The sequence below is a fragment of the Mya arenaria genome, chromosome 12 (assembly GCF_026914265.1).
Source record: "Mya arenaria isolate MELC-2E11 chromosome 12, ASM2691426v1".
Lineage (NCBI taxonomy): Eukaryota > Metazoa > Mollusca > Bivalvia > Myida > Myidae > Mya > Mya arenaria.
Genome location: NC_069133.1, coordinates 17,863,397 through 17,877,397, shown reverse-complemented (window position 1 = coordinate 17,877,397; position 14,001 = coordinate 17,863,397). Strand labels below are relative to the sequence as shown.

Genomic DNA, 14,001 nt, shown 5'->3' with positions numbered 1-14,001 from the left:
TTGACTCAATGTGACCCACTTTAACAAGCGGTCGAGACTTGAACAGGTCTAAATTCTAACATTTTAAGTGAGTGACATGTCCAGTGCGAAACAAAATGGCGGATTCTTCTTGCATTTTTTGAAGGATATTTATACATGATTAATAGGTTTATACCACTTCTTCGTTATAGAAATACGCCTACCCGGTTGCCGGACGTGTAAGCTCCTCGTGTTATAGAGGATTAAACCTTTGTTTAGAGGATTTCTTAAAAAATATTGAATGTGTAAGCTAACAAATGATTGTAAAGAAAATTGAAAAACAAAGTCGCGTACTTTGTACATACTCTCGAAGAAATTCTAAGAAGCATAGAAGTTGTTTTTGAACAAGGAGTGTATTCAGCTTGTGAAATGGAACCACACGTTTTATAACACTGGTTTGGACAATCAAAGAGAGCAATAGGAGATACCGGAACAGTGCAAAAATCTTTAAACGAGTGTCACTTAAAAACTGCGCTTTTAAGATATTTTTTCAAGAAAGCATACAGAAGAAACTGTAAAAAGCCAATGAAGAAAAAAAATAAAAATTTGCTCGTAATAGAATAAAAACACTGATGTTCAAGATGAGAATATGTTTGGAGATTTTATTGAAGTGGCGGAAGTGCTTTGTCAGCTGTGTACAGATAAAAAAAACGGATCACTCGTAAGCTGTCACAGGGATTGTCGTGACATGACGGAGCACGGCGCAAATAGAAAACTAAAATCACGAGAGGAGTTGAGATGGATGCTAAACGCAGACATATTTCCGTGGGCGTATTTAAAACGGGGAACATAAGCTGTACATAAAGAATATTTTGGATCAGTCTTTGTGGCGATGCACGTACAGAACCCAATGAACAACCGAAATGTGCCATGGAACATGGATCAACGAACGAACTGAACGTAGTAGCAACCATAGTTAAATGTCTACTTCCCAAAACATGTATTTTACGAAGAAGGTTCATTTACCATTAAAAAGGGTAGCCCATTTTGCTTGTATCACCAGATGGAAGTCTTAAAGGCGAATGTGGTATAATGTCAGTTCAAATAAAATGCCATCTTCTTCGTCACACTGAAATTACTTGAGTGTGTACTATGATGTGAAACCAAGGCATGTTATTCAATGTCAACTGGAGGCTCATGCCAAGGAACTGTTGTATATTAGCTGAAGTAAAGATACCACAACCGTGTTTAAAATGACAACTGACGCAGGTTTGGTGCATTCAGTTGTTGATGAGGTGCAGGCTACAGCGGGAAGTATCCAATTATAGGTGATGAAAATGGTAAAGGAAAATTATTTTTAAGGGCAATAATAATGTACTTTTAAACTCATGGATCACATTTCGAAGAAAGGCCAGGCGAAAAACGAGCGAAAGATGGCCGTTTAAGAAAATGGACTGACCAGCCTGAATATGTACATTCAGTTCATTACCACTACGAAGTAGAGGAAACAAAGATATTGCCAACACCTCCAAGATTTGGAATTCGTCTAGAAGTGTTTGAAGATTCGCTTAAATAACATGAGTTAGTAGTTTTAATACTCATAATGATTTGCCACACTTTATTCCGCAATGAAATTAAAACATTTCATAAAAAGTGCATCATTTTTCAAACCATGAACAAGTCTGTTTAATTTAAACATAATGTTGAAGAAATCACCAATCCTTGATTATAGAAAAGATCCTTTAAAGGATTAATAAGAAATATAAAGAACCATACCTACAGTAGTTACAAATATACACATTTATTTGAAACAAAGAACAATAACTGTGACATATACAAGTTGGTAATTAAGAATATTTGTTCACATTAATGAAATTTTCACAAACAATTTAAATAAAAACAAATCTTATCAACACAGTATTGTGGATAAAATGTATCTTGGCCAGTATTTATAAACATGCTCATCTATGATTTAAAGTTATTTCAAAACTGAAGTCATATATTCTAAAATAGTCCATAGTCAGAGTTAAAAAATTATATTACATAGTAAATGAATGAAATATAGGTTAATGAAAATGAAGATGAGTTTACATGTTCAAGAAATAAAATCATTATCAAGATCAGACAGATAATGAAATCAAGAAATGAATTAAAGTTAGGAAATCACTAAAGATGTTTTGTTTATTTCAGCCCTTCCCTGGCTAAACAAAATTTGCTTATTCGAGAGTCATAAGGCCTTAACATTATGTTTGTTACAGTTTTCATACTTTCTTTTTTAATACATATCATTTTATTTTTATTTTATTAACTTTTTTTTAGGTATTTCTGTTACCTGAAACAATAAATATGTATGCTCCTATAAAATCAGTATTAATTAGCATCGCTGGTATTGTTTAACCCAAAATTCTTTTATTAATAAAAAATGATAAAATCAAACAAATTAACAAAAAAAATTCTGTAAGCAATAAAAAAGGTCTATGGTCGGGTAAAAAACGTAGGGTAGGTTTATGGAGGCCTGAAACAAACATTTATGTGTTACCGCTTATTACACAAATTGCTCACATGCCCTAATGGGTTAACATTATAAAACGTGATTAAGATGATGAATATACACAAACAAACTTTGTTAAATCTGCACTCTCACAGATTGCCTGTTTTGACAACTTTTTATTTTTGCTCTAGAATGAGCAAATTTTTGTGCGACTTTTTAAGAAAAATCAAATTTTCGGCATTTTTGTAAACAATTAAAAAAAATTCTATAGGGAGTTATCTTATGACTAATTTAAAATAGAGGTATAAAGGGCAAAATCAGCTGATTCTGACACAAAAAAATATCAATCTGTGAGAGTGAAGTTTTAAGCCTGACATGCCAAATGACATTTTGATTAAGTTTCTACACCAGTAAAGTAAACTATCATATATTTAGGTATTCCCTTCAAATACAGTTAACAAATTGCAAAATCAAGTGAAGGTTAATGTTATTGGCTTAAAACTGAGGAGCAAAGCATGTCTTAAGATGTATATCCAAACAATTCTTCCAGTTAAATGTCCTACCACAGACATGACAAGAATATCTTGGATCTTCATGAACACGCTTATGTTGTTTCAGTAACCTAGCCAAACTAAATTGTTTCTGGCAAATTTCACACACGTACGTTGGCTTTGGCTTCTGTGCCTTTGAGCTGCAAGTTTTCATGTGTCGTGCCAGTGTGCTTGTGTATAGAAATCCATGGCCACACTTCAAACACTTGTACGGTTTCTTCAAAGTCTTAGATGTATGTCGAATACAGTGCGCATTATATACTTCTTTAGATGAAAAAACCCTATCGCATATCGAACACTGGAACATTGGGTATTTTTCATGCACTATTTGTTCGTGTTTCTTCAAGGCATATTGAGTTGTGAATGTTCCTCCGCAGTGTGAACATAAATGTTGAATAGCTGAGTGCCTTCTTTTTATGTGTTCCTTCCAGTTATACTTGTTGTGAAATTCCCTGTCACAAATCTCACATTTGAATTTAAATGCCCCGTGCACCGACACATGACGTTGCAGTCCAGACCTTGTTTTGAATGACTTGCCGCAAACAGCACAGTCACTGCCCTGTCTAGCTGTAGCCTGGGTTGATTCAAATTCATCTTCTGACGAGGAATCCATTGCTTGCTGCTTCTGAAACACGATATTTGAAAGTTAGTTTAGAGTAAGCAGTTAAGAGACTTTTTTTCTGTCCCAAATTCCTTGTCCCTTCAAATTGAATTGAACTATTAGCTCACAATTTTGAATTCGGTATAATCTGCGTTACAATATTTATAGATGTTTGACTTTATTTAATAATCAACCCCTAAAAAGCTATTTTTATATTGAAAAAAAAAACAGTGAAAGAGAACAGAGAATTCAGGCCCTTGGATTAAGATATTAGCATCATTTGAAGCATAGTGAACTGACGAAGCAGGCGATTTCAAACTTCCTCAGGCGATTTCAAATTAACAAGGCTATGAATTCAACAAAATGAATGATGATTGTTAACTGAACTATAGATGAATATAAATTTATGAAGTACTTTTCAACAAAAGTAACATTTTACTAGTCATTAAGTGTATTAAGTATATGTTTACCTAATTAAGATGTGCGCTTCGAAAATTAAGAGGTGCACATCAATATCGAAAGGTGCGGGTCAAATGAGGTGCTCTAGATCCTATATGTCAAAAAAATGAAATAGAAGTGATCTCTACATTTAGACAGGTGCACCTCTACACCTGGAATAAGAAATACAAGTGCACATCTATATTCAGTGGTGCGCCGCTATTTTTGGGACTTCCAGTAGATTTCAACTTTTGAACAAAATTAAATTTTGTATGTCATATTTAAAACATGCAATATTAAAATAAAAACGGTTTTCTTAACTTTATCACTGTATTGTATACTTAGATAAACTACTTCAGTCTTGTCCCTATCCAATATTTTTTATACCTGTTATTTCCGAAAGATGCATCATGTGGACTTTGGTAAAGTCTAAAAACACAGTTTCAAGTCATGCATTTTTCTGTTTTCAATTTGTAAACTGACAATCTTACAGCTTATACATTCAATAACTTTTTTGTCAAGGCCTCTAGAATCATAGGTTAAAAAACGGAGAGCAGCTAACACGTATGGCCTCTGGTTATATGTCTGGCATATTTATATTATGATAACAGTGACATAAACCTGCATGTACTTACCAGGTCAAAATATCCTTTGAAAATACAAAAATACCAAGAAAAATCGCAATTTTGTTTCGCACTGGACAAGTCCCTCACTTTGAATTCCGCCAAAGTAATAAATGTTAGACCCCCATGGAATGTTATGACCAAGATTGAACATAATCTGACAAATCCTTACCAAGATATGGTTCAGGAGTGAAACAGAATGACATCCAGACAGATGGCATGACGGATGGACAAAGCCTCCCAAAACCTTCGATACCGCAGGGGATAATAATTAATGTTTGGCACACTATTGCTCACATATTCCAAGATAATATAAAACACTTGAAAATAAAAATCTTCAAAAGCTGCACTCGCACAGATTGAACGTTTGCCATTTTTATTTTATTTTTAGTCTTGGAACGAACCAATTTTCTGCGAAAATCCATGGAAACCAGTTATATACACAAATGTAAGACCCCTGACAAAAAATTAGATCGCAGATTGTTATATTTAAGTTCAAAAATTGATGTTTTATGCCTTTTTCTTAAACGGAAACTGACGATTTAAGCCATAAAACATTAATTTTCCAACGGATATATGAACATCTACGATCTGAGTTTTTTTCAGCAATTTTACATCATTGGTTTACAGATATTTACGCAAAAATTTGCCCTTTCCAAGACAAAAAATTAAAAAGTTGTAAAATTGGTAAATCTGTGAGAGTGCAGCTTTAACAAGTAACATTAAATAGTGCAAAGGTAATAAATACATGTACAGTATTGATGATCAATCAAGAAAGGAAACAAACAAGAATGGCTGTAGTCTACATTATGAATATATAGGTAGTAAGACCCAGTCCCTAATGGGCATTATTTCAAACTATGTTTAACTTAATAATTTTTAATGTGTAACATTTCCTGGATTAAAAAAAAATCAAAGGAAAATTGCTGTCTTAGAACAATTTTGTTTAAACTGGAATTACTTTACCCCTATTTCAGATATTTTTATAGAAACAACATCACCTGAGAGACAAGAAAAATCATTTATTTCATATATTTTCAAATTTTTTGGATAAAATTGGGTATCAGAGTAACAAGAAATATACTTTTTTCAGAAATAATGTATTATGAATCGCATCATCTTCAAATTAAATCAAACCGTACTGAAATAGCCATATCAGGTATTACAATTTTATCATACTGTTTTGACTGGGTAAAAATTGGAACATAGACGTTTTAAAGCAAATCAACAAGTTCCTTAAATACTCATGAGCTGTTCTTTATCAATAATTAACATTAGAGGGGGCTGTCTCACGTATGATAAAATAGCGAAAAAAAGAGAAAATTGTCGAAAACTGACATAAACTTGGCATCGATGTGTACAATGCATTAAAACTTACTAACTGAAGTACCACAAAGTTTACAATTTATTTAAGTTTAGCAGTTATTTCGCATTTTTCCATTCAAAAAGATTAATGGGTATGTCTACCAGGTAGAATTCATTCCTTATGTGTGATTGGCTAGTCGGTGTTATCACGTGATAATACTGAGGTAGAGTATAGCTTAATTATGTCACCCGATTAGTAAAAGCCTTTGTTACTCTGTGAGTAAGACGCTACACTGCAATTTTGGCGACGCGGGTTCGAACCCGGTGTCCGACAATTTTTTTTTTTACATTTTGGTACTTTTCTATTACAATTATGATATCAAAGCGTAACACATTCTTTTGTCCTGAGATTCGTTACAGAAAAAAACTTTTTTTGGTGCCAATCTGTGACACAGTCCCTATAACCTTTTAGGTTAAAATAATAACCGTATATAATAATATACCAAAAAATAAAAATGTTTTACCATCTCATAAAAAAAAAAAAAAAGTTTAATTTTTTTTCAAGACACCTATTTCAGCCATGCCTCGGTGCCTGCAAGTAACGAAACTTTCATAAAAGCTAATATTTGTGTAGAAATGTATTTAATTACTTTTTAATGAAAATACAAAATAAACTTCTGTAAAAAATATAAATCAATATCCAAAAACACTGATGCACCATATACTAACCAAATGTAGCACAGACAATTAAAAAAAATTAAGTACAAATTGTAAATAAAAACAACAACATGAAAAATGTCACAATAACGCAAAGTTTACATGTTGGACATTACTTTTATTTCAAATAAAAAATACATTTCTTGAAAATGCATGTGTACAATATTAAAACATTTATATCTACCGGGTATGTTCAGTAATGCCAACAACATTCAGAAAATTGCATTCAATTTTATCTAGTTTTTTTTTTTTAATTAACACATTTTATTTAAAAATACCAAGTTTTTAACCACCAGTGAATTCTGACTGATATGCTGTGTGTCCTAATGAATACATTAAAAGAAAAAAGAAACATCTAGAAGTATATTTTTTCTTTGATATTCATACATCATTAAATCAAATCTTAACCTAAAAACTAGAGAGGGAGAAATCAAGCTGATCTTGCCAGGTTATTTTAGTTGGAACCTTCAAAAATCTTTAAGCATTACCATTCCATTAAAGATGCACTCTTACTCCCAAATAATATTTACCACAATTAATAATATTGTTTTAGTTGTTCTTAAAGGATGAATAAATGTCAAAAAGAATGGTTCTTATGTACATGTAGGAAACCGAGTTTAATTTGATAGAAGTGTGCATAAAACACAGTATTTCTACCTTAGGAGACAATAGTAGATCACAGTTAATTTTTTAGCATTCACCAATCATTTAATATTTTTGGGCTTTCTGCTGTTAAATACAAGGTTACAATCTTGTTTTCAGTAATTAATATTTTCCATAATTGCATTATTAAGTAAGTAGTTAAAGGTTTATCACTCAAAACTTATGTTTGTTATACATGTGTATGTATTGATTTTGAATAAGTGTGTCACTTTAACCCTTTGCATGCTGGGTAAATTGTCGTCTGCTCAAAATTGTCGTCTGGTTTATTCTAAATTTCTTTCAATTTACTTAAAACTTTGGGGATATATTGACTGAGTAGCAAACAGCTTGGAACCTGACCAGGCGCCGAGTTACTCGGTGTCTGGTCTGGTTCCAAGCTGTTTGCAAAGCCTTTAAAATTGCCATTAGCAGCCTAAGGGTTAAAGTAATTAGTGCTGTTCTTATAAAGATCTACCAAAAATACTGTGCAAAATTGCACGGGCTAGATTCAGTAAATTGAATATCTGGAATTTACATGGATGTAATTGAATTACACCTGGCAGTTGAAAGGCTGAAACCATTTTGGCAATGTATTTTCAGAGACTTTAGGCCCTGTACAGGTTCAAAGAGGATACAGAAGCACAACTGGATCTTCAGATGCCATTTAGAGGGCTCTCCTGACTTATAATTACAAGCAATCTGGAGTATCATAACAAATAAAGTATCAGTCAAAACTAAAAGCAACCAGTTCACTTCTTTTAATCGATAAAAAAAAATAGAAAAAAGATATAATTTTTTTATTTCTTTTCTTTTTTGTTTGTTTTTTTGTTGTTGTTTTTTGTGGGGGGTGGTGGGTCCCTTGGAAATCCATGAATCTGCAAACAAATCACATTCCTGATTTACTTAACACAAGTTTTAAGGTGATTTTTATAACATTGTCTCCATATGAAATTTCTTCCACACCCATGACATGAAAATCTCGGCTCAGAATGAACACGTTTATGCTGCTTCAGCAACCTGGCCAACTTAAAGGTTTTGTCACAAGTAGAACATTTAAAGTTCTGAGCTTTTTGTTCAGTATTGTGTTTACACTGTTTGTTATGTCTTATGAGGCTGGACTTGTGCAAAAATGTCTTATTACATGTTTCGCTTTTAAAAGGTTTCTCTTGTTTGTCATGAAGAGCCTTGTGTGACTGAAGATCTGCTTTGGTTGAGCAAAGTTTCTGACAAAAATTGCATTTAAATTGGGGATTGTCTGAATGTGTGACGTCTTCATGTTTTTTGAGACTTTGGGAACTGGAAAAGGTCTTCCCACAATATTGACATACATATTCTGAAAAATGGCGTTTTAAATGTCGATTCAAATAGTATTTGTCTTGAAATGTTTTCCCGCATACTTCACAAGCATATACATTTGTGCTGTGTTTAAGGATATGTCGTTCCAGAATTCGTTTTGTTCTGCACTTGATTCCACACACTCTACATTCTGTTCTTCTTTCTTCTTCAGAGAAATCCGAACCTGCTTTCACAAGCTGAAAACGGAAATAAATTTTCAAATTGAATCATTCAATTTTTCTAATTCATTATTTGATAAAAATATTTAAATTAAAACAAGAGGCCCATGATCTACATTATGTTCTACTGGCATGATTTTCTTGGAATTTCTTTACCGAAAGCATGCACATACTAGTAATAGGCAGAATGTATGACAAAACATCCCATGGAGAAAACATGGACAAAACATCCCATGCCATTTGTGATAAGGTGATTAAAATATCTCACACTATTTGTCATGGTGAACACAACATAGAACATAATTTTAAAAGTGTGGACAAAACATCCCATACTGGTTTCCCACAAATGACATAAGGTCCCAAAATGGATAACACATCATTTTTTTAACTAAAAATAATATAAAAATATGCGTTCTAATTTTTTGTCAACAGTCTTAAATGACAGGTTTCCTCGCATTTTCGCATAAATTGGCTAGTTCCTAGACAAAAACAAAAAAAAGTTGTTTAAACATTTAATCTGTGAGAGTGCAGCATTAACAGGGTAAGGAAAATTTGTTTTTCAGAGTTCATTCCTTTCATATGGAAGTGGAATTTTAGTGAGTGATTATGAAGATGGATATGTCCTGAATTAAAAAAATATAAATCTTTTGTTAACTTGCTGATAAGTGAGAGTGCAGCTTTTTACAAGAATATTGACACTTTTAGAACTTAAAAGCAAACATTCCAGAACATTTAACCCCAATTCAGCATAATCCTTATATACACATCAAAGAACACGACGTAATTTTTTTTAATATATCATATACAAGATACCGTAAAAATATTTGACTAACTGCAACTATTTTCATATGTAATAATGTTAACAATACTTTTGGTTACAATCTTCCGATTTTATGCACTGACCTGAGATGACCAATATTCACAAATGTTCATGACAAAAGTACTAAAATTCGGCAAAATGCACCAGTTCCGACTGAAAAATGGCTATATATTTCTCTGCACCCCCCTCTTGGAAATTGAAATTTGAGGCATTATCAATGTCCCTTTAAATGGAGGGGCGTGTGTCAAAACATTCACCCCTGACATCCATTCCACCAAGTTGTATTAAACTAGGATTATTATGGTTGTTGTCTTTTGGCTAGTATATATATTCCAATGACGATGCTTATCAAGACTTACTTTTAGCCAATCAATTAACTTTTCAGATTACTTTGACCAAACCAAAAAGATAACAGGTATTAAACAATTGGCTGATGGTGTCAACCCTACAAAAGTTGAAAACCACTACCTTTTTGCCATATTTGCTGGTAAAATAATGTGAAATTATGGATAAAATCAACATTTTCATAAAATGTAAACATTGCATCATAATCCAAAATCTGTTCAATAACTATTTTATCTTTGAACTTCTAATTCCTAACTAAGACGCTGTTTAAACATTATGCTCTTAAGTCACATACTGAATGCATACGATTTTCAAAAAATAAAGAAAGAATTCACTTACCAGTCAAAAGTTTGAACGAATTTGGTACTTTTTTTTTAAAAATCCGCCATTTTGTTTGCAACCGAACATTTTTTCACTGAGTGTTTTGCATTAAAACGAAACGTCCTTCCCCCGACCAATGGTTGTACATGTTTTCATAAAACAAACAATACAAACATTTAACTGAAGACAAAGTTTCATAAGTCAACTTAGACATTGATAATTGACCTACTGACCTTAAAATCAGAAGGGGACATCTGCTGGTCATTAGCAACCTTTAGCTGAAGTTTGATGATCCTAGGTCTACCTTTATCCACGAAATTGAGCGGACACAGTTGAGCCCTTACCTACTGACCACAAAACAATAGGCGTCTTTTACTGGCCAAGGGCAACCTAGTGCCGAAGTTTGCTGGTAATAAATCATACCCTTTTTGAGTTACTGTACTGTCAAATTTTTCGTAAGAACTGTTGTCTGTGACCATGGCTTCTGAACTATAAACAATCAGAGCCAGGCCTTTTCATGTTGGGATACTTTTATGTGTAATGCTTCTAATTGGGGATATTTAATGCATGTACTTTGTTTATTCAAATAATTGGAAGCATGACATGTATACAATTTAAGAAACAAACTCCACTAATTATTGGAAAGTAGCTGAATTCAAGCATTTGCTAATGAAGGTGAATCCGTCCCAGAAATAGTGACTGCAAGTCAGTAACTTGGTGTTTTAGATATACATGTAAGGAAAGACTGGCATTGGGTTCCTTTCTTCATTATACAATAACTACAGGGACAAGCTCACTAGTCAAACAAGAGCCGTCGTAAGACAGAGCGCTCGACCACGCCGCTTTGACTTAGAATACAATAACGATGTAATAATACCAAGTTTGGTCTCTTTATGTCAAACCTAACTAAAATTATTCGATACATAAGGTGACTTTGATGGTGCCCTCCCACCAGCCCGCCCAAACAATGACGCAAGTCATTCAAATAACTTGATTTCCCATTATGAAAATGTGGTTAAGAATATACAAATATGCCTTTCAAAAAAAAAAATAAAAAAATAATTCAAGGGCCACTATTTGTATTTAGGCTTAAAACGGAGTTATGTTTCTTGTTGTAAGATGGTCATAAATAATTTTGAATTTTATTAAGTGCATTAAAAATTTTAATGAACGGTATAGAAGTTTTTTAATTAAAATCCCAACTTGCCCTTAACTTATACTTGCTTAAAACTTTAACCTAAGTCAATCAGGGGCCATAACATGTATTAAGGATATGGAGTTATGTAACCTCATTGGGTGATGGTCCTGAACAATTGTGTGAAGTATTAAGTCAATTGAATGAAGGGTATAGAAGTTACTAAACAATATCCCAACCTGCCCTAAAACTTTAACCTAAGTTCAATAGTCAATCAGTGGCCATAATTTGTATAGAAGATAATATGGAGTTATCTAACCTCATTATGTGATGGCTCTGAACATCTGTGTAAAGTATTAAGTCAATTGAATGAATGGTATTGGAGTTTTAAGTGAAAATCCCAACTTGCCCTAAAACTTTAACCTGCCCTAAAACTGTAACCTAAGTCAATCAGGGGCCATAACTTGTATTTAGGATAATATGGAGTTATGTAACCTCATTGTGTGATGGTCCTGAACTGCACAACTGTGTGAAGTATTAAGTCAATTGAACAAAGGATATAGAAGTTATTAATAAATATTCCAACTTGCCCTAAAACTTTAACCTAAGTTCCATAGTCACTCAGGGGCCATAATCTGTGTAAAGAATAATAAGGAGTTATCTAACCTCATCATGTGATGGCCCTGAACAACTGCGTGAAGTATTAAGTATATTGAATGTAGGGTATTGGACTTATAAGTGAAAATCCCAACTTGCCCTAAAACTTAAACCAGACACCGACGCTGGGGCGAGTAGTATAGCCCACCTATTCTTCGAATAGTCAAGCTAAAAACTAACCCTGTTTAGAGGCACAAGGCAGTCATCACAAAAATTGAACATATAATCAATCATCGAATTTAGACTTTTGGATGAACAAGCCCGAATACTTATGGTATTGTTTAATATCAAATTCATGAACAAGCCCTGCTATAAAAAATCAAGAATTTGAGCAAGCCCGGAAAGCATTTTACCAGTGCAGGGCTTGTGGGCTTGTGCTAATTTCGACCAATGACAAGGCCAAAACGACAATGAACATGGGACACAAACATATTAACACAGTAGTGAAATAAACAAACATATTAACACAGCGATTTTTTTGGAATTATTTTCACTGCCTGTGCATGCAAATTGGGAAAAATGTTGACTGGGAAAAATACAAAAATCAAGCCAAAATAGCTTATAATATGATGGCAAATATGCATGTTTTCACTTTTGAATGCATACATTATGCTGTGAAAGAGTTGTGAAATAAACCCTGTTTATGGGGCACAAGGCATTGAAGGGCTAAACAGACAATGAACTAAAGACACAGACAAAAGGAAGTCACAGATGAATCAAGAAATAGTTCGCTAATGGTCAAATATTTTGATTTATTTGCTATAAGCTTCTGCATGGTTGTACCATAAGTGTGTGTCACATGTCCTGTTTAAATGCTTAAAGTTAAAAATACTTTACAACAGCTTTGCACACTTACATAAAAATTAGGGATGGAAACCGGATACCAAATCGGTATCCGGATATTCGTATCAAGTATTCGAATACTATCCGGATACTCGTATCAAATTGTTTTCATAATAAGTAAATTTCCTATTATGTGTCACCCACCTTCTGTTATTTGACATAATTGTCCACTTCATTTATAATTCTTCATATGGCAATTTCACTTTTTCATTCATTTTTTCTCAGTCTTAATAATTTATAATGTTATAATCAAAGCTAAACAACTTATTTTACGTCATAAAACTCATGATGAATACCACATAAACACCGTGCGAATTTGATAGTCATTGTTTGATTAATGCAATACCTACAATTTCTGCGGTGTTTTGTAATGACGGATATAATTGCGGAAAAGATAAGAAGACAAAAAGACGATCTGATTTTTCTTTATTTACATGCGTGTAGTTTTTTTATTTATCAATAAACTAAACATGTTTACATATCGTATGAAAAATAAAATATACTACACAAAATAAAACGTGAATAAATACTAAATAGGAAATAATTGAATTAAACACTGTACACACACTACTTTCAAGTCCGAAATGTTCAAATACTCACAACAGTTGTCATTCGATGTCGCACTTAATCGAACGCACGACCCTTATCTTGTGATTGGACGATCAACTCCTATGGATTAATGATCAATCCGTTCAATATCAACTAGTGCCAATTAGTGTCAATTAAGCACATCTGTGATCATAAAACAACACTTGTCATTGTCAACAAGGTCATAGAACTTCACAGGGTGCTGCACAAGGACACAATATCACGCCTTGTGCAAACACCCAATTAGTAGATTTGTGACACATACCCGCTTTGCAACAGACACAGTTGATCACATGAAATATTTCATCTGAAAAGTTTTATAGCAATTGCTATGTCTCTGCTAAGCTATTTCATTGAAATTTTAATTCTTAACGAATATTCGAATACCAATTTTGGTATCCGAATACTTGCGTGATATCCGGATACTCGGATATTCGCTTCCATCCCTAATA

At 33.1% G+C, this 14,001-nt stretch overlaps 1 protein-coding gene across 7 annotated transcripts in view; it reads right to left on the bottom strand.

The window, feature by feature from the left end:
- LOC128211226 (zinc finger and SCAN domain-containing protein 12-like) overlaps positions 1-14,001 on the bottom strand; it is a 39,664-nt gene that overhangs the window by 17,436 nt on the left and 8,227 nt on the right. For 2 of the 7 annotated variants that reach the window (XM_052915773.1, XM_052915774.1), the window contains exon 4: positions 1,569-3,625. The exons of 3 other annotated variants lie outside the window; for them this stretch is intronic. In XM_052915773.1, coding sequence (XP_052771733.1) covers positions 2,945-3,625 — 681 coding nt within the window. In that variant the 3' untranslated portion in view covers positions 1,569-2,944. Of the gene's footprint in view, positions 1-1,568; positions 3,626-6,847; positions 8,859-13,415; positions 13,631-14,001 lie in introns of those variants that run through there. 2 more of the 7 variants (XM_052915776.1, XM_052915779.1) reach the window with 2 other exon arrangements.